Source organism: Rhamphochromis sp. 'chilingali', assembly GCF_963969265.1.
Source record: "Rhamphochromis sp. 'chilingali' genome assembly, chromosome: 15".
Taxonomy (NCBI): domain Eukaryota; kingdom Metazoa; phylum Chordata; class Actinopteri; order Cichliformes; family Cichlidae; genus Rhamphochromis; species Rhamphochromis sp. 'chilingali'.
Window position 1 is genome coordinate 7,678,972 of NC_137942.1, and position 24,196 is coordinate 7,703,167.

General features: G+C 38.8%; 1 protein-coding gene across 1 annotated transcript in view; it reads left to right on the plus strand.

Annotated features, from left to right (window-relative positions):
* Positions 1 to 1,609: 1,609 nt before the first annotated feature.
* Positions 1,610 to 24,196, plus strand: part of rnd2 (Rho family GTPase 2) — a 38,630-nt gene continuing 16,043 nt past the window's right edge. The window contains exons 1-2 of the mRNA XM_080906138.1: positions 1,610 to 1,926; positions 2,407 to 2,494. Of these exons, the coding sequence (XP_080762264.1) occupies positions 1,825 to 1,926; positions 2,407 to 2,494 (190 nt within the window). The 5' untranslated portion in view covers positions 1,610 to 1,824. The remainder of the gene's footprint in view (positions 1,927 to 2,406; positions 2,495 to 24,196) is intronic.

Here is a 24,196-nt window from a genome sequence, read left to right on the forward strand (position 1 = left end):
TGAAGCATTTTGAACTGCACTAACCTGCATTAAAGATGCTAAACAAATAAAGTGTGATTGATTGATTAAGTTTCAGGTAACTTGTATTGGCTTATACCATAGGTGTCAAACTCTGGCCCGCGGGCCAAATTTGGCCTGCAGCCCAATTACATTTGGCCCGCGAAGCCATACCAAATTACTATTAGAGCTGACCTACTGGTATTATACAGCTAATATATATATTGTTTAGTATTAAGCTTTGCTTGTTCCATATTCAGTTTTTCAGCAAAACTTGTTTGAGTCCATAAGAAAAGATTCATTCTTATATCTAGAGGAAGATTTTTTTTTTCAATAAATATTAGCGTTAGCCCGCGACTTTGTTCCAGTTTTGAATTTTGGCCCACTGTGTATTTGAGTTTGACACCCCTGGTTTATACGCTTATGACTTGGGGTCACTGCTGTTGTATAGCCCACATTTATATGAGCTGACACTTTTTTTCGTCCACAAGGAGGCGGTGTCGGTCTTCAAACAACCAGAGTTGAGTCAAGCGCTGTGTCTTGGCACGTGGTACCGCGTCATTTCATTATCTCATTCACAAAAACATTAACTCCCCTGCGGGGCACGCACTTCTAAGGGATATCAACTAATTGAAGGGCTGCAAGAGCCATAAAACAGCCCATTCACCTCCAACTACTTAATTTGATGGACTATTTTATCATGGTATGCTGCATTTATTGTATCACCATTAAAAGGTCACGTTGGCATTAAATCGAGGGGCACAATGTCCTGAGCATTTATGCAGCTTTGCCAACAGTGAAATAAGGTTTTACATTTGGTAATTATCATAAGACAAACAGCTATCCCTCCATTTAAAAAATATTACATAACAAACATTTAATAATGTATATTCTCAAAGACACATTAGGGCTAATAAGACCATGTAAATCTTAATGGGAAATTGGAATTTACCCCTTTAACTTTTTCACATTATAGTTATAGCTCTATATTTAAAATGATGATAAACACATCCATAAGTTTAAGCCTATTTACAATAATTTATTAGCAAAAAGTATAATTCCTCCCCTGTAGCTGGTCAGTAAGTCAAAACCCATCACAAAACGTTACTGAGCAGGCTTTGAATTTTTCTTATTACGTATTTATTCATTTTATACTAAATAGGCCTTTTTTTTAAAAAGGGAAAAGGCAGATTTAAGCAGATGCTCCAATTTTATGTTAAACGCGTTTCATCATGAAATATGACACAGTTAAGTTAATAAAGACATGATACTGAGTCCTTATTAACTTTGAGATAATTAGCTGTAGTCTAGTAGTGTTAGTCATAACCCTAGTGATATCATTTTTGTGGACTTAATTAGGTTTCTGATGCAACAGAATACAATCACTACAGGCATAAAATAGCACTGATTGGTTTCCATGAACACTGGGTCGCTTTTTCAGTGAAATCATACAAGAGAAAAACAAACCCTGTGAGCCATTTGTATAGTTGGACCTTAATTTCTAATAATAATAAGAGCAGCATACAACATGTGAACGATGTGGCTCATATGTGAAAATGAGGAAGGCGTGGCCAGTAACCAAAGTAGCGGAGTTTCCAGGGTGGGCTGTGTGCGTCCTGCTCGCAGTTACGGGAGCGGAGTGTCAGACGGAGTGTGTCAGTGGGACCGGGGCACTGCGCGTCGGACAGCAGAAGCTGGATAAAGCGCACCGGCTCTGCGCATGTATTTGCTAATTTTTCTTCAAAGTGTTGAATTCCGCTGCGCCTCTTATCGGATGCTGGATGCAACACCTTTCCGTGTCAAGAATACACGTCTGACGGACAAACCATGGACAGTCTAGGGAGCCGTTGCAAGATTGTGGTGGTCGGGGATACGCAATGTGGGAAAACTGCGCTCCTGCACGTTTTTGCCAAGGACTGCTACCCAGAGGTAGGTCCAGCTATTAAAAAAAAGTCGAAACTTCGGTCTTTCTGTAGAGGAGGGAACCGCGGAGTTTATGAATAACTACAGCACCGTCATTTAAATGTAACGCTCTACTCGGCAGCTCAGTTTCAGCACTAATCCGGCAGGTTACATCCACCTGTCTAAACACACTAATGCTCAAAGAAGAGAAGGAGAAAGAACCTTAGCGCAGACATGAAATAAAGGACTGTAAAATGACTAAATGAACTGTAGTGTCTCCAATACAGACTACAAAACTTTAAGGCTTTGTCTTTGCTGTGTTTCTAAACATAATATCCCCGAAAGCATTTGAGGCAGCCCAGCTGTGAAATGTGTCTGCCTTTATTGTATTTGTCAGCTGCATCGTTTCAAATGTCATACTCTCAGCAGTCTAATCACAGTCACTATAAACAGAGGCTTATTATGCCCCTTTTCATCGGGTAACTAAAATAAATCTTTTATTTTCAGAACTATGTGCCCACAGTGTTTGAAAACTACACAGCCAGTTTTGAAATAGAGAAGCACCGGATTGAACTGAATATGTGGGACACGTCAGGTAAGACTATTTCACGTCTCTGTCTGTGCTGTGTCTTAGAGGCTGACATTAAATCAGTCGTCTCCTAGCCCTGCCGTGGTGTCTGTCCCTGGGTGCGACAGGGTGGCACTGCCTCCAACTCCCTCTCCAACTTTTTCAGCAGTCATCTCTTTGACAAATTGCTTTGACCTAGCCAACTCGAGATGCCTTTTGTTTTTAGACGGTTTTGTTTGTTTGTTTGTTTGTTTGTTTTTTAACTCAGGACATCTGCTAGTGCTGGAAACTTTGGTGCCAGCCATGTCTCTCTGTGTCTTGTGTGTGCATTCTTTCATGAGTTGTCCACTGTGTGTGGCTGCCTCTTCTCATGATCTGGCTCAGGGTCAGGCAACTGTGGGGAGGTGAAAGGGGTTATGGCGTGGATAATTCAGACAGGATGGGCCTGAAGGGACCCGTAACAGCTATAACCATTTAAGAGCTTTCCTCAGATTTAGATGGATGCAGCAGTTGGCTGACATACTGGCTAGTACTGGGCTAATCTTTGTCTGCTCGTTTGATTAAGTTTCCCCATTTTACACATTTTCAGACATCCGATCAAGATTTATATAAAGTTTTGTTTCCTTTGGATATTTTATTAAGTAATTTGCTGACAAATAATTCATGAATGGACTTCATTCCTCAACCCTGTGCGAAATTAATTAATTACGTTTATTTTCAACTCCATACACATTCATTACTTTCAGGGGCTTTCTAAGGGCCATATCATACCGTTCACGGTAATACCGGTATAATGTTGGGCAACGATAAGAAAATGAAATATCGTGATAGAATATGGGTAAAACACACATGCGCAGTGCCTTTGTTTTCATATGCACATGGCGGAAAAAGCACTGCGGTGACAGAGAATGAGAAGGGCGAAAACGGAACGTTGAACGAAACGGATGAACCAGAATTGGTTTGTAAAAATGCTGCAACTTCAGTGGTGTGGAACTGGTTTAGCTTTTGTCTGTCAGATACACAACAAAGCACTATTTTTGGTAGAGCATGCTAGCGGCTGTCGTTATTACCGTGTTTTTTGGAAAATACGGCACACTTAAAATCAATCCTTTGATTTTTCTGAAAATCGACAGAGCCCCTTATAATCCCGTGTGCCTTATGTATGAATTCTGGTTGTGTTTACTCACCTCGAAATGATTTTATGTACACAGCGCTCGAAAATCTGTCAAATGTTTTAGTACGACTTTGCTAAGCTACGAAGCTGCACTGCTTGATGGATTGTCGGAGCATTACAACTATAGTAGGCAGGAGCCTCGCTGAGTGATACGTACTGTGCTTCAACATAATATTACCGTATTGTGTGTGTATAACCTCTTTTTAAGATTTCTGGATATTATACATGGTTATGCTGAGGATATGTCGGCCAATTTCCACTGGAAATGCCTTTTGGTTAAACTGTCAGCAAGGAATTTGCACTGTTAAATTTTTATATAACTTTAATGCAAAAAACAGCTTCTTGTTTAAGTGAAAATACATTGATGTTTTTTTTTTTGCATTAATAAAGTTGTGGAGTTTTGTCTAGTGTCAATTATATAGTCAGTTATATCATTATCGCAAATTTTCAAATGTATATCGTGATAAATATTTTTGATCATATCACCCTGCTCTATTTCTAACTTTAATTTTTTCAGTCATTAAAAATGTCTAATTTGAACATGCTGATATGTTCTGAATAACAGCATCAGTGATATCAGTGTATAAGTGTTATTGTTCCATAGAAAGGAATCCACATGTCGGGAGTGTTGTTGAATCACAGTGGAACTTTCTCTGAAAACAAATCATCTTTATTTTAGTGGTGTATGACCAGGCTGTAGGACTCCTGCATGGGAAGCCAGGATCTATCCCTGTCTTGTCAGTGTGGTTAGATTTACAGCTATGTGGATCTGAGATGCTGCATGTCACAGTCTTCTCATGCCAGAGGCTCCTGCCAGTTATCTGACCGGTGACATGGCTCAGTAGTTATAGCAGTCTGTATGGGATCCTTCCAGAGGGAATTCTTTTATGTTACCATAAACATTCCCAAACCTAAAACTGTCTTGGGAGAGACTATGAGAGCATTTTTATGTTACAAGACCAGTCAGCCAAAGAATGTTGTTTTTTCTTGAACCTCATGTCAGCTCCAGAGAGTAAATCTGCTTGAGCCTGTCAGTCAGGGGTTCCAGGCCCTCTCAGGCCCAGGGCTACAACTTAGAAGAGTTCCTTATCTCTCAGCTGTAAGAGTCTAATGTGGGAATGTTGTGCTTCTGTCCATCTTTAAACGCCTAAAGCACCTTTGGCAGTTTTAGACGTTAATCTTCAATCAGGAGCCGCCCACCCTACAACAAACATGACGTCACCCAGCCCACAGGGCAAATGTGTGTGTGCATGTGTGGTTGTTTGCCTATGTGCTTCTGTGTGTGTGCACATTCAGAGGTCCTTGGTGGTCTGCCATTATTCACTGATTCACGGCAAACACAGATGTTCATATTTTCTCTCAACAAGAAAAATAATTGGCTCACACTTAGATGGAAAAGGCTTTCATCTGAAAAGAATAGCATGTCTCCCATCGTTCCTTTATTTGAGTCTGAGTATTTTATTGCTTCACCCTCTCTCCGCCTACGGCTCCCATTCTCATGCTCTGCTTTAATTTTCTTTCATGTACCATAAGCACCGTCGCCAGCAGTTCAGTGCAGAGACTCTTGGGACTCTCTTGGGTCACACAGTCATTTATCATTTATCATTGATCAAGTATTTCAGACTTTATCAGTTAATTTAAGTAAAATCACAGTGATCAGTGCTATAAAATGTCTTGACATGCCTGGCGTACAGTCATCTTTGGTGAACTTTGACCTGTGAATTTACTCTGTGAGGCTCTTGCAAGTGTTCTTGACAAAGCTGACCTTAAAGGGAACAGATAATGAAAGACCAATAGCTGGTAAACACATGCTGTTATCTGTACAGGTGCAACTACAATCCACTGAACATTTTCATTTTGACCTGTTTGCATCAATCAATTTTCGCGTTGCGCTCCAATTTTTTCCACTCCATTTATACACGCATTATTGTCTCACTTTCAGCCTCTTCTCATAAACTTTTGTCTCCCTTTTAATTGCTGCTGTAGTCTGCACGCTGTGGCCGGGCTCAGTTCACAAAACATTATTGATTGCCGTTTGAGGCGAGGCTATTTAAACAACTTGCTTCTCGCCTGTTTCACATTTCTCCAGTAAGGATAAATGGATATAATCATTTAGAAATGCTCCCAGCGTTCACTCTTGCATGGAAGTCAACCACTGATTCACGTGGTCACCATAATTTCAGTTCTTCTACTAGGTCTCATCTTTGCAGGATGGGTGAGAACAAAGGTAAGCTGTTTATCTAATTGAGGTCGTCACTCCCTGTAAATCTGTACGTTTGTTCATGTGCAATTTTTATAGAACTCCCTAAACATATGGGTATTTTAAGACGTATTAAGCAGAAACAAGGAGGTCAGACAGCTTATGGGAATCAGAGGGCAACCTTCAGCTGTACTTTGTATTCTTCCCTGCATTCGGCTCTAGACCATCTGGAGAATTAAATCAATTAGACGGTGATTGAATGGAATTCAGAAGAGAAAATAAAAAGAGAAAATAAACACACTATATTTGGATAAATGTGTGTCCATGTTACATGACATGGTGATAGATGGTGTAGTCGGTTTCAGCAGTGCTGTATCTGTTTTTTAATTTATTTTAAAAGCAACATAAGCTGTCAAGTGGTCAAAATGTCAGCGTGGGTCGGTGATAACTTATCAGAGATCGTTAGTGATAACTGTTGATGCTCGTGGGCCTCTTTGGTAGTCAGCGAGTCAGGAGCTTTTACTGAGCCTGAGGCAATGAGGCACTCATCCTCTCTTCCCATTATGGTAAAGGTGCCTGAGAAAGATTTCTTGTAGCTTTGGCCTGAGAGTAATACTTCAGTGAGAGGTGTGCATGCTGTTTCTCAAAAAGTCCAATTCATGACAAGTCGGGTTTTCCCAAAGTTCCCACAGCAGTACCTTCTTGTCTGTTTGTGTTTCTCTTCACAGCTGTCTCTCTAATGCCTGACCTGATTCTTTTTTTTTTCCTGCCTGTCCTGTTTGGATCTTTAGCCATCAGAATTGTTGTCTGAAGGCCAAGAAAGATGCCAAGTGGATTTACTTTGCCAAGTGGATCATCATGGCCTTGCTATATTGGTCCATTTGATTGACCTTTATTATAACTAGAAAAATTTGCATTTCCTGCGAAAATGCAGTGTGGATGCTTTAAAGCTGAAGCTGTATGCAAAAAGTAGCTGAAAAAGCTGAAAAGTTGCAGAAATTGTAAAAACTTTGCAGAAGCAAAGGAACTTTGCTAAAATGGAATAATTTAGCAGAACTGCAATATCTTAGAGGAAACATAATACTTGGCAGAAATACAATAGCATAGCAGAACTTAGCAGAAATATTGTAACTTACCAGAAACATAACTTCTCAAAAATACAAGAATTTAGGAGAAATAGTATAAGATAACAGAAAGAATATATTTAGACAAAAATACTTAAGCATTACAGAAACACTATGATTTAGAAAAATAGTACAACATAGCAGAAATACTGTGATTTACCAGAGACACTGTGATGAACTATGAATATTGTAATTTTAAATTAAGACTATGTTTTAGCACAAATATTATAATTTGGCAGAAATACTATGATACAGCACAAATACTCTGGTTTAGCACAAATATTATAACATAGCAGAAATACAATTATATAGCAGAAATGCTATATTTAGAAAGAAAAATATAATATAGTAGAAATAGTATGATTGAGCAGAAATACTACAATATAGCATAATAACAATGATTTAGCAGAAATACTATGATTGAGCAGAAGTACTAAGATGTAGTAAAAGTACTTTGATTTAACAGAAATACAATTATGGAGGAGTAATACTTTAAAATGGGAGAAATATTGATACACACACACACACATACACAGAGCCTAAAGGGAAGAGTATTTGTGCCATGGAGTGTTAAGAATGTGAGGTCCATATTAGAAAAGCTGGTAAAATCATAAAAGTTTGCAGAATTGTAATAAATGATGAATATGAATTACTGGTCTGTGACAGTGTATTAATTTGTAGGGAAAAAAACATGTTGACCAAGGTGGAATCAAACCCACGATCTTTGGCTTGCAGACCCGTGTCATTACCAACTGCGCCGCTGGGAAAGAGAGGAGCCGTTTTGAAAAACAGGGTGATGAGCAGTCAGAATTAGATCCCGGTGAGAGGCGAAAAACGCCGTTTTTTGGAGTTACAAAACGTTGTGTAACTCAAAAACTAGGTGGACTAGAGGCATAATTCTTGTACTGGGTGAATCAGCGGACTTTGGTGTACTTTGACTGCGATTTTCATTGCTCTTTGTACAACCGTCGCTGAGATATGACGAGAGAGGAAACGGAAGACCTCAGACATGATTGGCTGGCTGGGAAGCCGTGCAGGCCCTGATATGTGATATGTGTCTGAGTCCGCACAGAGGATTGGCTGCCTGGCAGAAATATATAGAAATAGTATGATTAAGCATAAATACTACATTTAGCAGAAATACTATATTAAGCACAAATCCTATAAAAAGCAGAAATAGTATATTAAGCACAAATCCTATTAAAAGCAGAAATAGTATATTAAGCACAAATCTTATAAAATAGCAGAAATAGTATGATTTAGCACAATAGTAATAAGTTAAACAGAAAAATTGGAAAAGCAAAATGGACAGCTGAAGAAATGCTGAACATGCTGAGGGTCCCTCAAATATACTTGTAAAATGAAAAAAATCAGCAAAAAAAATATATAACAGCCACACAATCAGAAATATGTACACATAAGGAAACACACATGCACAGAGAGACACACACACAAGATCCAATTCAGTCAACCAGTCCAAATATATTGAATTTGAATCTTAGAATGATATCATCCCATTAAAAGGCCTTCTCTCTCTCTCTCTCTCTCTCTCTCTCTCTCTCTCTCTCTCTCTCTCTCTCTCTCTCTCTCTCTGTCACACACACACACACACACACACACACACACACACACACACACACACACACACACACACACACACACACAGGGAGAGAGAAGTAAGTTTCTAGCTCAGTCAGCCTGGGAGCTGCTGAATTTGAATCCACCAATCAGAGAGCCTGTACACTTTTTCCCGCCAAAACAGGTGCATCTATTTACACACGCAGCACAGAGAGACACAGGATTATCCGGTTGTTCAGTCTGACGTCACTAGCCGTGTCTGGGTCTAAACTCCGCTGCAGGTCCATATATCAAACGATCACTATGGCATTACTGTGAGTTGAAAAACTGTCTAAAGTCTTTCATCTTTAATAAAATGATCAGCGTTCTGCTCTACCAGGTGTAACAATTGAGTTTAACATCCAGGCATCCATGAAAACAGAATTTATGACATTTAACGGAGTTAGAAGTTAGCAGGGAGTTAGCTCGCTAGCTTCTATCTAAATACAATATAGCATGTCCTGACTGCGGGGTTTTGGAAACAAATTAAAACGTACAGCTCTGTTATCACTTCCAACATAAATGAAGACAGAAAGCTAAACAGCAGTGACGTTTGTAGGGTTACTGAAGTTTGGCTAGCTGGTATATAATGATGTGCTACGTGACCGCTAGCGACACAGCTATGTTAGCATAATATAAACAAGCTAACTTTTTTTCCACTTGATAAAAGTTACCGTGAGTGTTCTCGGTGGTCAGGAACAAATGTAATTGCATGGCAGGATGCTGTAAACGGACCAAACTTCAGCCAGGAGAACAACTGAGATAATCCATCCACAATACGAGGTTAGTCATTCATATACTGCTGCATGGGCTGGGCTGTAGTTACATCCTAAGGTTTTAAAAACTGAGCTTAAATAAATGATTAGCGGTAATAAAAGCCGAGGGAGGTCAACAGTGATCGCTGACTGTTTTAGGAGCTTTTTGAGATCAAATAGAAGAAAATACATAACATTAAACATGTTAACAACACAAATGCCATATTAAACGCAGACTACTTTAGACCCGGAAGTAGGATTCATCGCGTCATCACTGAACAACCGGATTGCAGTCTATTTCTCATAATGACGACTCCCCTCAAACAAATGACCATAATTTCCTAACCGTAGGGGCTAGAGCGGTCATTCTTACACCGTTTTGTTCAGAAGAGATGGGGGAATCTTCAAGTGTTGACAATTTATCATTAAAATATGAATTTTTAGAGATATATGACATGGATGACTTGTTGACTTAGAAGCCACGAATTCCCCAATATGCAAATTTCAATGCCTCAGACCACATATATGATTGGCTGGCTGGGAAGCCGTGCAGGCCCTGATTTGTGGATTTGAATTCCTCAGCCCTCAGATATGATTGGCTGGCTTAGAAGCCATGAAGGCCCCAATATGCAAATTTGAATGCCTCAGGACACATATATGATTGGCTGGGAAGCCGTGCAGGCCCTGATTTGAAAATTTGAATGGCTCAGTCCTCACAGAGGATTGGCTGCCTGGGGACCTGGCAGAAATATATAGAAATACTATGATTAAGCATAAATACTACATTTAGTAGAAATACTATGTTTTAGCACAAATACTATAAAAAGCAGAAATACTATAATTTAGCAGAAATACTATATTAAGCACAAATCCTATAAAAAGCAGAAATAGTATGATTAAGCATAAACACTACATTTAGTAGAAATATTATGTTTGAGCAAAAATCCTATAAAAAGCAGAAATACTATATTAGGCACAAATCCTATCAAAAGCAGAAATAGTATGATTAAGCATAAATACATTTAGTAGAAATACTATGTTTTAGCACAAATAGTATAAAAAGCATAAATACTGTAATTTAGCAGAAATACTATATTAGGCACAAATTCTATGAAAAGCAGAAATAGTATGATTAAGCATAAATACTACATTTAGTAGAAATACTATGTTTTAGCACAAATCCTATAAAAAGCAGAAATACTGTACTATGATTTAGTAGAAAAACTATAAATAATCAGAAATACTATATTTGGCAGAAATATTATATTTTGCACAAATCTTATAAAATAGCAGAAATAGTATGATTTAGCACAATAGTAATAAGTTAAACAGAAAAATTGGAAAAGCAAAATGGACAGCTGAAAAAATGCTGAACATGCTGAGGGTCCCTCAAATATACTTGTTAAATGAAAAAATCAGCAAAAAAATGCACAGGGAGAGAGAAGTAAGTTTCTAGGTCAGCCTGGGAGCTGCTGAATTTGAATCCACCAATCAGAGAGCCTGTGTACTTTTTCCCGCCAAAACAGGTGCATCTATTTACACATGCAGCACAGAGAGGCACAGGATTATTGCAGCCTATTTCTCATAGTGACGACTCCCCTCAAACAAATGACCATAATTTCCTAACCGTAGGGGCTAGAGCGGTCATTCTTACACCGTTTTGTTCAGAAGAGATGGGGGAATCTTCCAGTGTTGGCAATTTATCATTAAAATGTGAATTATTAAAGATATTTGACTTCTAATGCACCATAACTGAGTAGAGCGAAGCAAAAACTGGCTTGACTTGCCCTCAAACAACGCTTTGTAACTCGAAATCTATTTGGAGTATCAATATCATTCTTTCACCGTAAGAGACAGCAGGCTTTGGTGAATAGTCATGGAAATTTTCAGGTCTCTGTGGAAATCCAACAAAAAGTTATGACGAGAGAAAAAAGTGGTTCATTTCCAGGGTTTGAAATCTGAAGAAATCTGAGCGACGGACGAATTTCCTACCCTCAAACAAGTCCAACTCATTTCAGAACGGTAATACGTGAGAAAGAAATTCTTGAATTGTGAGCGTCACGAGTGTCTGAAGATATACCGGGACAAGCCTCATGTCTTAACTTTGCTTCGTTAAGGAGATATGACGATTCGAATATGCCTCTCATTACAGAAATGCAGCGGTGATTTTGAACAAACTCTCCATTGACTTTATATGGAGAGTTTTCCGACATTGTGTTGGTCTGAGGAGATTTGCGAAAGTTCTATGAATACCACAACAATGATAGTGACATTTTCGGAAACCCAGCAAAAATACCTATGTTTTGATGTATAATTTGTGGAAGTTGAGTGAAGATTGAGCAAGTAGCAAGAAGTTGTTCGGACATGAAGAGAAGACTGCAAAACCTTCAGTGGCACACTGGAAGCCAAGTGCATAGCAACCATGACAACGCATGTATTTTGTGAAAAATCACAATTTTGCAACTGAAAACTTTAAGAGGCATAAAGGTAAAACGGTAAAAGATTTGAAAAAGCTGAATCATACCTGAATAGCCCAATAATTTGAGAACATTTTAAAGTTTGAATGGTTGTTCTACGTGAAAATATGAGGAAGTAGTTAAGTTTCAGAAACAAGCAAATTTTAGCCGAATTGCAGAAGTTTCCCATTCATTTCAATGGGACAAATTAAGCTTAATATTTTAAAAAGTATAATAGTGAAAAATACCAAAAGACATAGCAGGAATTAGCAGAAATAGCAGAATATTTTAAAATTTGAACGGTGAAAATCGGCTGAAAATTGTGGAAGTAGTTAAGTGCCAAAAAGTGTACGGAAGTCCCAAGAGGAACTCAAGAGTGTGGATGCTTAAAGCATCCACACAATTATGTACTGACCTGATTCTCACGTGAAGCCCAACACTTTTAAGTGGCAGTCCACAGGCATCTTGTTTTCCTTTCTTCTTTTGCTGACATCTTTAGTACTAATCGCTCATGCTGTGGTGTTATTTTGCAACTTACTTCCTCGAGCTCGCTTGTCATTCAGATCCTATCTTCATCACTTTTAACCTGAGGAGTTCAGTAAATGAAATTTCTGAGCTTCTGTTGATTTTTCTGTGTCGGATCAGCAATGTTGTCTATAGTTTCCGATTCCAAGCACATTGTTCTTTCTCTGTTTATTTCCAACAAAGTTCTGTCGCTGCTGGGAACACTGAAGCACATCACTTGCAGTGCTGTGGAGGATGTTTTTTCCTGCAACAGACCTGCCTGACTCTGGCTGTTCACAACAAAATGTATAAAAGCTTTGTTGAACTTGTTTCAGTTTGAAGCAGTGCTCTGCAGAGAAGACAGGAAGCAGGAACTTATCTGTATGAAAATGTCACAGATTGTTAATCTACACCTGGATAACAGACTCTTAAATTAAATTACCACTCTTATGAGCTTCCGAGCCCCTAGCCTCTAATGAGTATTCCACAGTTGAAGTTGTGCGCGTTCTCATTAAAAAGCTTCCGTGTGTTTTCACAGTCAGAGGTGTGATTGTTTTTGACTTGAGAGACACTAACAAGTGTGTAACACCACTCCCAGTGCCAGCGCTTCCTTAGTCACAGTCTGGCTGTCTCCCTCCTCTCATACCAACCTTCCAACATTCCTGGTGTCTTTATGCTCTTTAAACTCCACATACTTAGTGCAGTGGACTGGTAGGACATCCAGTGGCCTGTGAAAACATTCCGTGTTCAGTGGGTTTTGCATTCCTCAACACTTTCCGCTTGATTAATATTTAATGGACAATGAATGAACTACAATCACAACGCAGAGCAGATATAAAATCAACGGAGTCTCCTCTGCACCCAAACCTACGGCTCACTGGAGGTGGAGGATGCTCAGAATGTTCTATCAGACCTGATATTATCTGAGTAGGGACTATGCTGATCACTAGAGATAACTTTGTCTGCTCTTGGCTTGTATAGTCTTTCAGCTCGCCCTCTCTGAATTACCACTGCAGGACTCAACATTAAATATTTAAATACATAAATTCTTAGATTTCTTCACTTTCCTCTGAACAAGTTCCAATTTTAGTTGCTCTATAGGTCATTGGACTTGTTGGAAAGTAGCTGCAGACTGTAAATGCACCTTTTGTTTATTTTTGTCAACACCCTGATGGGAGGATGACGACATCATTTCAAACGCTGTTCACAAGTTGTTCATACTCTTTGCTGAACCAGCCCAGGGCAATAGCTGCCTAAACGAAAACAGGTTTTGATGATGCACAGAAAGCTGGAAGGCACTCACCTGCACTGGGAACCTGTTCCAGCTTGACAGTTTCAGGTAATGAGTAAACAGAAGAAGTGCAAGGCTGGTGAAATACTGTAACCTGAAATAACCGTTTGTGTCTCTAATTAAACAAACAATTGTTGAAGAAGTTTAAAAAGTCTGGTTTCACACACAAGTTTTTGCTCACAAACAGCATACAATGCGACAATTATCTTTTATATTATTTCAATTTTTAAAGAAGTTATAGAAATGGTTACAAAATAGTTCATTCCTATGATCAGATATTTCCTTAATATTGTAGAATCTAGAGTAAAAGATCAGATTTTTGGTTTTTTTTCCCCCATTAATAGCCTGTCTTTATTCCATGTTCTGGTGACCCATCAAGCTTTAAAACTACCATTCACTGTTTTGTTAGTTGTTTTAAATTTATTTGCATTTGTGAAAAACTGATTTAAAAAGAAGCTGTAACCTGGATGTTCACTGGCTACACCGGAAGAGCCCAAGAACTAGCTGTTGCTGGTCCACTGGCCACTTGGCTAGCGGAAAAGACTATTTGGTTTTTCTCAGATATTCAGTTTACTAACATGTGAGACAAGAAAAGTAACAAATTGTTACTTTTTAGGGCGTGATAAGTCATCAGCTGGCATTTTGGTAAGTATTCTACTTTCATCCAGGTGACTAATTTGGATTACTTCAACAAAGGCACGCACCATCCTTGGTGGATGAATCCCTAGGATCCACTGATGATCCCTTGATTTATACTGAATGACGTTAACATGACTTTCAGTTTTATATCTCAAACTGATGGTTGCAGGGTGTAGTGGTTAACACAATCAACTTGCATGCAACAGATGCCCACTTTGGCACAAGGAGGAGGCACAAATCCAGCATCAGAGGACCGCAAGCAAGTGGTTGTGTCAGGAAGGGCATCCAATTTGAGTCCTGCATTAGCTCCATGTGCTGTGTTAAACACTTGGGAAATAAGGGATCAGATGAAAGTACTTAGTTTAATATCTCAAACTCATGCCCTTAGTTAGAGAGATTAGTTTAAGACTAATACTTTTTTGTCTCAGTTAGCAGGATGATCAAGATAGACAGCGTTTAAGCTTACTACAAAGACATTCATTTTGACTTTGTAAGCATTATAGTGTTTAGCAGAGCACCTCAGTGCCTAAGTAAGACATCAAAGAGCTACTCGGCAAACATTTAAACTCTGAACAACCATCTGCTGATGTTTTTTTTGTCATTTTCTATGTTTAAATTGTTCCAAAATTAAAGTTTAACTGATGTTGTGCACCTTACCTCAATGACGGTTCGAGGTAGTCCTTGAACGCACTGAAGCACTGGCATCAATGGGTTTATCATACTGACATCAGGGACAGAGAGGCAATAGTTGTAACAGTCCAACCGTGTAACAGATGAGACAGAACTCAGATGTACATAAATGTAAATGGCTTAAAAATTCTGTTTATTTATGTATGTTAAAATGGTCTATAAACAATGTCAACATCTGTCTATGTTTCTGTTTTTTCAGGATAATGATGTTGGCTGCAGACTCTAGATAAAGCATAACAATTCATCTCAGGTGTAACTCTGGATATTTTTTTTGTAGAAAAGAATCCACATTTCAAGCTTACTGGCTATTTTTATTTTCATGGAAGCACGATTGGCACGGTTTGGGGAAAAATACTAGATTTGTGACTGTTGGAATTTTGCAAAGCTTGTAAATAGATTTTGGTCTTTGTACCTCCAAGTCAATTCTATTTAATTGAGTTTTATTTATAGAATGCCATTTCATAACAACAGCTGCCTCAAGACACTTTCTGGTGTAAGGTAAAGCCCTTTGACAGTCTCCATACACAGATACTGAAATGCCTGTGAGGATATTTTTGGAGGAGGGTCTATCACTCAGTCCTTTAGGGCTTCCTGAGCATGATAACAGAATGTATCTTCTGGTCCCTTTATGTCAACCACATGATTTTAATTTTGGGATGAGCCTGCAGTCTTTTTGGTAATAAAGTTAGCAGATAAACCTGCAAAACAAACAAAAACCCTGTTAATTATAATACTATATCTTAGAAATAGAGAGGTAGGTCTACCTCGTGTTGTAAATAACTGAGAGAAATTTAGACTAATCTTTGCTTCCTTTTTCTTCTTCGTCTTTTAGAACAAACTCTACCCCTAAACTTTTTGAAAAATGATGGCCTTGTGCATAGTGCTTCACTCCATTGCACCATGACTTTGTGAGTGGGTTTGTAAACAATCGCTTCAAGACAGCTGGCACTCCTGGCTTCTGGGCTGGATGCCTTTATTCTGGAGCAGGCAAGCAGTACTTTGTGAATTATAGTTAGATTGTATCAAGGAATCAATAATCAATGGCTCTCTTTACATTAAAGGAGGTGTGGGAGAAGATTAAGGAAGCTAAAAGAGAACAAGTGAAGAGTTGAATTCATGCATCTTTATCTGTGTACTATCGGTTTATCCCCCCTCTTTTTGTTCAGCTGTCGATGTTCTCCATCTCTGACTGCCCATTAGTCAAGACATCACTGCGTTGGGGTCACTAGCAGTTAGGAATGTGTTAAGCAAGAGGTGTGCAGAAATGCTGCATGAAGGCAGCCAGGCACACTGATGGAACAAACAGGCTGTAATTACCACACAAAATGTCTGCTCTCTCAGTGAAACTTTGATACACACACACACACACACACACACACACACACACACACACACACACACACACACACACACACACACACACACACACACACAGAGTGCAAACTGATGTTCTGTACTACATGTGCTTACATATTCCTACCCATTTTTACATGCATACAAAAGCACCTCGAGTTGTCCAAATGCCCATCTGCCCAGCACTTCTGGCAGGTCCCAGAGGCTGTAGCATCCGAGTCCTTATGACCTTCTTCAGTGAGAGGAACCTGTAAATGTGCCCATGGATACAGCTATAAGCTAAGACTCATCAGCACACGTTCCTTCACCGCATCTCAGCCTCCGTGAACTGTCAGCTTAATGTGGAGCACCAGGCAAAAGTGTATAATCTGCTTAAATAGTATGTCCACTGCTGAACAGTACTGCACACTGCTGATAGGCTGCATATGGCTTTTACTTAGCACATTTATACAATGACATATTAACTAAGTACAGTGATAAGTTATTAGGCACTGAACATTCACTGGATAGAATTAAAAGAAGTCTTTTAGAGTCTTAAAGCTTTTGATGAGTTCATACGGACTCTTAAGTCTTGCCACGCTGTGCTACTGACAGAAAAGGCTTAAGCTATTATAATGACAGATGCACAAAAAGTAATCAAATTTTGATTGCAGCTGTTTTTACTAAAAATGACACAGAATCAAAGGGACGAGGAGTGCAACATGAGAATATATTAATATTAATAGTGTTGATGCATATTATTTTCAGTGGTTGATAGAACTGGTAATGTTAGACAATACTTATAAGTGATAAGACCTATAAATAAGCATTTTTAAAAAAGATTATATCGAGTACAAAAAATATCACATAGCATATTTATTAATATTGCCTAAACCATATGACAAGGCATATAACTAATATTACAGGTTATTTAAAATGTATATGTACAGGTAGTCCACATATCATGACTTATAAATAGGCCTGTTCTTTGTAGTTTTTCACAACTAGTGGTAAGATGTTTTATTTCTTATGTCTAATTATTGTCTTATCAGTCTTCTGTGAAGCACTTTAAACTGTAACAACCTGGATAAAAGGTAATATACAAACAGGTGATTGATAATATGAAGAAATGCTTAAATGTGTTTGTTGTCCTTCTTTCCTAATACTTGTGTATGCATAAGAGGACACAGGCAAAACACATTTCCTATTACTGGTTATTGCTATTCTGTCGATTGAAAGTTGAAGGCAGTGAGGGCAGTAAAGAAGACAATGAGCAGGTACAGCTATTTTATTTGAAAAGAAAATGCATTTGACACCTTTGTTAGATGCGGCAAATGAAATGTTTTTGTAAAAAACAATTTAATTTTGTTTCCCAGGTCAGCCTAGATGTGCATCCTGTGACTTTATTTAACTTGAAACCTCAATATCCGATTAACTGAACCACACTTGGGCAGCACAAACAAATCGTGCCGCCTAGTGCATCATGATTGCAAACTGCAACAGCAGTAGTCTTTGTTCAGAGTTATCCATTAGCTCTCAATGAAATACAATTCAGTGGTAAAGGCCGAGCAAAGAAAAAGGGAAATCCACATCAATCAGACGACCCCGTATGAGGAAGCACTTGGCAACAGTGGGAAGGAAAAACTCCCTTTTAACAGGAAGAAACCTCTGGGAGAACCAGGCTGAGGGAGAGACCATGCCTGGTTGGGGATGAGGGGTGGAAGACAGGACAAAACACAGACTGAGGAAGAGAGTCAGAGATTAATAATAACTCATGATTAAATGCAGAGTGCTGTATAAACACATGGTGAGTGAAAAGAGGTGAAACAAGGTCCATTATGTAAAGCCTCCTGCCTAGCCCCAAGCCTGTTGTAATATAGTGTGGGAGGGTTCAGGGTCACCTGATCCAGCCTTAACGGTAAACTCATTCAAAAAGAGAGGTATGCTCTTCTTTCCATTCTACTTTTAAATATTATAGGCCTGCAGTCTGAGAGCAAAGTCCTTTAATGGGAAGATATGGTAATACGATGTCTTTAAGATACGATGGTGCCTGATTATTCAAGGCTTTGTGTGTTAGGAGAAGGATTTTAAATTCAATTCTAGGGTTAACAGAGAGCCAGTGAAGAGAAACCAATATAGGAGAAAAATACTCTCTCTTTCTACTCCCTGTCAATACTCTTGCTGCAGCGTTTTTGATCAACTGAAGGCTTTTTAGGGAGTTTTTAGGACAACCTGATTATAATAATCCAGCCTAGAAGTAAAAAAAATGCATGAACAGCATCAGTCTGAGACACGATTTTTCAAATTTTTGAGGTACTGTGTAAATGCAAGAAAACAGTCCCACATAATTGTTTAATATACACACTGGAGGAAATATCCTGGTTAGAAATGACTCCAAGATTCCTCACAGAGGCCAAGGTAATGCCTTCCAGAAGTAAGTATCTGGTTAAACACAGTAAAAAGATACAGTAACCTCTGTTTTATCTGAATTTAGGAAATTAGAGGCCATCCAGGACTTTATGCCTTTAAGACATTTCTGCAGTTTAACTAATTGTTGTGTAACTTCTGGCTTCATGGATAAAGCTCGGTATCATCTGCATAGCAATGAAAAGGCTATGCCATATAATGTTACTGCCTAGGGGAAACATGTATAATGTAAACAGAATTGGTCTTAGCACAGAACCGTGGAAATCCACAGTTAACCTTAGTGTGTGAGACTACTGCCTCTCCATTTACAAGAACGAACTGGAGTCTCTAAAATAGATATGATAGAAACCACTGCAGCGAAGTAACTTAACCCTTGTATGGTGTTCGGGTCTGTGAGACCCGTGTTCAGTTTTTTTCAAAAGAAAAATTAAACAATTAATTATTTTTTCACGTGTAAATGTGTTGTGTCTTTCCACTCACTCCACTTGATTATAACTGATTTATTTATAACATTTTATATAAAAGAAAAACGAGAAGCACATTAATTCATAAATGTGATCTAACAAAGGTAAAGGGAAAAAATTAACCATGTTTGCTGTTCATATGTCTTGTAATTGGGATGAAGTAAACATCTGTTGAGTAATTTAACATAAAATTGTTTGATAGTGTTAATTTGGAAAGCCAAAACTCTAGCGGGTCCACCAGACCCATGAACACTGGCTGAGTAACAAAAATACGAACACCACACAAGGGTTAAACACTACTTAACATCGCATGCTCGAAACTCTGTAAAAATATTATGGTGAATGGTACTGAATCCTGCACAGAGATGAGTCAACTGTCACTAAAGCTGTTTCTGTACTGTGATGAGCTCTGAAATCTGATGGAAACTCAGTTGACTGTTTTATCACTACTCTTTCAAGAATTTGTGAGATTAAAGGAAGGTTGGAGATTGACCTATAATTAGCTGAGACAGCTGGGTCAAGTGATGGCTCTTTAAGTAATGGTTTAATTACGGCCTGTGGTACGTAGCCCAGTTATAGAGATAGATTGATCATATTTAAGATTGAAGCATTACTTAATTAATGGTAGGACTTCTTTGAGCCGTCTTGCAGGAATGGAATCTGATTGATATGTTGATGGTTTGGAGGAAGTAATTGCAAACCTTAACTCAAAAAAATGAATTGGAGAGAGAATCTAAAAAAATATCAGTTGTATTGAAAATACCTCTACATAATGATATGTCTGGGGTGGTTATGAGCATTCTTTCTCTAATGGTTAAAGTTTTATTTGTGAAGAAATTCCTTAAGTCATTACTAGTTAAGGTTAAAGGAATGCTTGGCTAAACTGAACTCAGACTTTTTGTCAGCCCGGCTACAGTGCTTAAAGAAACCTAGGGTTGTTGTTGTTTTCAATCAGTGATGAATAGTGAGATGTCCTAGGTTTATGGAAGGCTTTTTTTATATAGAGCAACTAATTCTTCTTCCAGGCTAAATGAAAATTTTCTTAATTAGTGAGATGCCATTTCCCTTCCAATTTATGAGTTATCTGCTTTAAGACGCACTGCTTCTGTCTCTATTTTTGATCTGTACCAGCTTCTAAGGGAAATGTCTGTTATTTAGGCTATGTGACTGTGTCTGGAGCTTTGCAGACAGACTGAAAATCTCATAAAGTTCATTGCTGTGTGTGGTGCCTATCATATTGTTCCATTATTTTTATACTGCAATTTGATAGCAGCAATAGCAGATTTAACTAAATTAAGATTAGTTTTCTGATACTCTTTCTGATATTTGTGTTTTTTAAAAGAAAGCACACAATACATAGAAAAAAAGAAACGAGTCATGGATATCGTGTGATCGAGTGACGATGGGAATAGCTACAGCGTTGACACTTTAATCTTAATGTTTCTCAGCTGACCAGAGACATAATGGGTGCTGTCGAAGGACGCACAGGCAGCAGCTGGGGCACAATGAGGCTGAAAAGTGCATCTGCTGCCTCAATCAGTACTCAAAGAGGTTGGGGGAATGAGGGCTTGAAGTGACTAGAAAGAATAGTGGGTGTGTTTACCATGAGAGCAGGTTGTGAGAGCAGGAAGTGTTCACTAGATTGACATCTAGAGAAAGGAAACAGAAGGAGCAAAAAAGGAGAGGTATACATCTGTGCTTTTCCCACATTTGTGGGCTTTGTGTTTTAAGGCTTGTCTTTGGGGATCTGTCCCATTCCTTGGTCCTTGACACACAAATGCCACTTTTTTTTCAAACTGCTGTAACCTCTCCAAACAGTTGTCTATACATACATATGACAATATGAAAGAGTCATTATGAATTTATTGCAGTGCTTGTATCAGTTGATTCTGTTAACTCTGCAATTCTGTAACCTTCACTGACCTGAATTAAAAGGATGTAAATGATACAGATATACTGTACCTCTTCCTTTAACCCCATTCCAACAATTGTATCTCTAAAAATCAACTCTCCAAACACACTTTCAAAATGATTCTTACAAAGGCTTTATTGTATTACTTAAACAAGGTAAAATTACACTCACATTATTAGGTGTACCTGTTCAACTGCTCTTTAACACAAATATCTAATCAGCCAATGACACCCCAACAACCAATGGTTCTAGGTATGTAGACAATTTCACAATGACCTGTTGAAGTTCAAACTGAACATCAGAATGAGGACGAAAGATGGTTTAAGTGACTTTGATTGTGGCATGGTTGACAGGCTGGTCTAAGGATTTCTGAAATCTACTGGGATTTTCTCACACAGTCTTGAGGATTTACAGAGAACTGTTTGAAAAAGAGAAAATGTCCAGTGAGTGTTCTGAGTGAGAATGCCCTGTTTATGCCAGAGGTCAGAGGAGAATGGCCAGAATACTTCCAGATAACAGGAAATCAGCAATAACTCAAATAAACACTCATTATAACCAAAGTATGCAAAAGAGGATCTTTGAACACACAACGCATCAAACCTTGAACCAGATGGGCTACAACAGCAGAAGATGACACTTGATGTCATTTCTGTCACCTAAGAACAGGAAACTGAAGGTACAAGTTACACAGGGTCAGCAAAATCGGACAAGAGAACACTGGAAAAACATTGTCTTTGTTGTTGCTGACCATCTCTACCTTTTATGACACAGTGTACCCATGTTCTCATGTATGCTTCCAGCAGGATAACATGCCATGTCACAAATGATCTCAAACTGGTTTCTTATACATGACAGCGAACTAACTGTACTAAACAGCTTCCACAGTGACCAGATCTCACTTCGATAGAGTAGCTATTGGATGTGGTGGAATGGGAGAGTGACGTCAAGGATGATAAATTTGCTTTAACTAAGACGATCAGGTCAACATGGACCAAATTCTCTGAGGAATGTTTCTGACAGCTTGCTGAATTTATGCCATAAAGAGGATCCAACGCTGTGTTATAAGTCATGTATAAGTGGCCAGCCAGCGTAAAAAACAGCACCAATAATAAGAATATTACTAGTATTACCTAATAATATTACCCAATCCACTTAGTAAAGTAGATTCAGTACTAGCGGTTGGTGCTTAAATATTTATACAATCATAAAGCACCTTTATGTCATCATAATGCACTCTACCTACTCCCCTCATCAGCAGCACATACACATTGATGTCTTGTCTTATACTTCGCTGCACCCCCTCAGTCTGTGCACCTCAGTCTTTTCCAGAGGGTGATTGGCTGTGTCGGCATTATCCTTAAAGAGATGGTGAGTGACTACAAAAAGGGAAGTAAAAATGTCTTTTTAATGTCCTCCATCACTCGTTCTAAGTGTCTGCCCACACAAAAGAATCCAGTGACACACCAAGAAATTATTGATCATATATAAGTTACTTGAAGGGCATATTAAGATGACCAGGTGAGCTGCAGCTTTCTTAGTTTAAAATGTAAGCTTATATATTGTAGCTACATTATTATTGCCCAAATATGCTTTGGCCATTAAGCTTGGTTAAAAGCATCATTTTGCCCATTATATATTCTCATAGAGGAAATTATGTTCTTCTTAATCATTAATTTAACAAATACACAACAGATGATAATTCTATTAAAACTTTTTTGGGCTGCGAATTGTGCTTGTTTAATCTTACCCGGTAACAGTAAAAATTAATTACGCTTAATACATATTTATGCAGGTTTTAATTAAATGTCTCACAAGAATGTAATATAAAACAAAGTAGGAGTGCATGTTTTATTTAAAAAATGTAATGACTAAAAAAAAAAAATCACTGTGTAACCTGGAGAAGTAATAGCATTACAGTAATATCTAATACCCCTCCAGCACTGTTCATGTGGGACACAAACTAATCCACCCTGACACTGAATCAGACGCTTGCTCCTTTTCAAGCTGCAGCAGCGGCAGGAGCAGCAGTGAATTCCTCTGTCATTCAGTCAGATGGGAAAGCCACCCAGAGAACCATGGCTCTGTGTGTTTTCACCCAGTCCACTCCACTCTGCTGACTGCAACTGTACCCGATTCCGCCCCAGCTTTGATCAATTCACTTCAAACAGCCACACTGACTCGTTCTGCTTCTCATAAAGCTAACTCTCAGTCCTGATGGCCCTCCACCTCCAGAGGAGCAAAACCCTCTCAGCATCTGTCTGGAACCCATCCGAGCGTAAGGGGATACACAGAGAGAGGCCATATTTCACCTCCATCCTTCACCTCTCACCTGCACCTCACTCACGCACACTTGACAGATGCCATCATTTATGAATGACTTTATTTATAAACAAGATCCAGCCCGCTCTTTTTCTCACTGCTGCAACTTTTGTGGATGTGAAATTGCACTTGAAGTAGTGTCTTGTCTATCTGTTGGCCTCCCGTGGGGGTTGCAGAGCGGGGAGCTGGGGTGGCGGGGGTGCATAGATAGCTGAATGATAGAGATGCGCTTGCATGGCTGTGCAGCAGAGGAAGTGGAGCAGAGGATCCCCCTTTTTCACTCAAGTTTTCCTTTCATATATATGTGGTTGTAGCTGCTGACTGAATATTCTCACCTCTGCTTTCTTATCAGACTGACAGCTGTGGACAGAGAAGCCGCAGTCAGTGTTATTACAAGTTTTAATGAAAAGCTTCCAGACTGGGTACAAATTCCGAACGGAGAGTATGAAACTCAAAGGTGTAGGGGAGTGGGAATAAAGGATGTGATCACTCCTTTTTTACAGGTGAAAAGGAATATAAAGACATGAATTTGAATACTGTGTATGTGTGTGCGTGTAAGAGAGAGAGAGGTGATATTTGAGCAGGGCTGAGAGCTTTTCAAAGCAGATTTCATTGTGGCATGGCAGTCCCCAGTGCTCAAAGAATTGGGTGTCAGTGGGTGATGCTGGCAGCGTTGGCAGATAACTTGAAACGACTTGGAGAGTTTTCACAGACTGTCAGAATTGGCGCTTTAAAACAAAACAAAACACATTCTCCGTCCTCACCAGATGGTGGTGTTAAGGTGGTACAGACTCGGAAAACTGCAGCCACTGGGGTTTAAGCCAA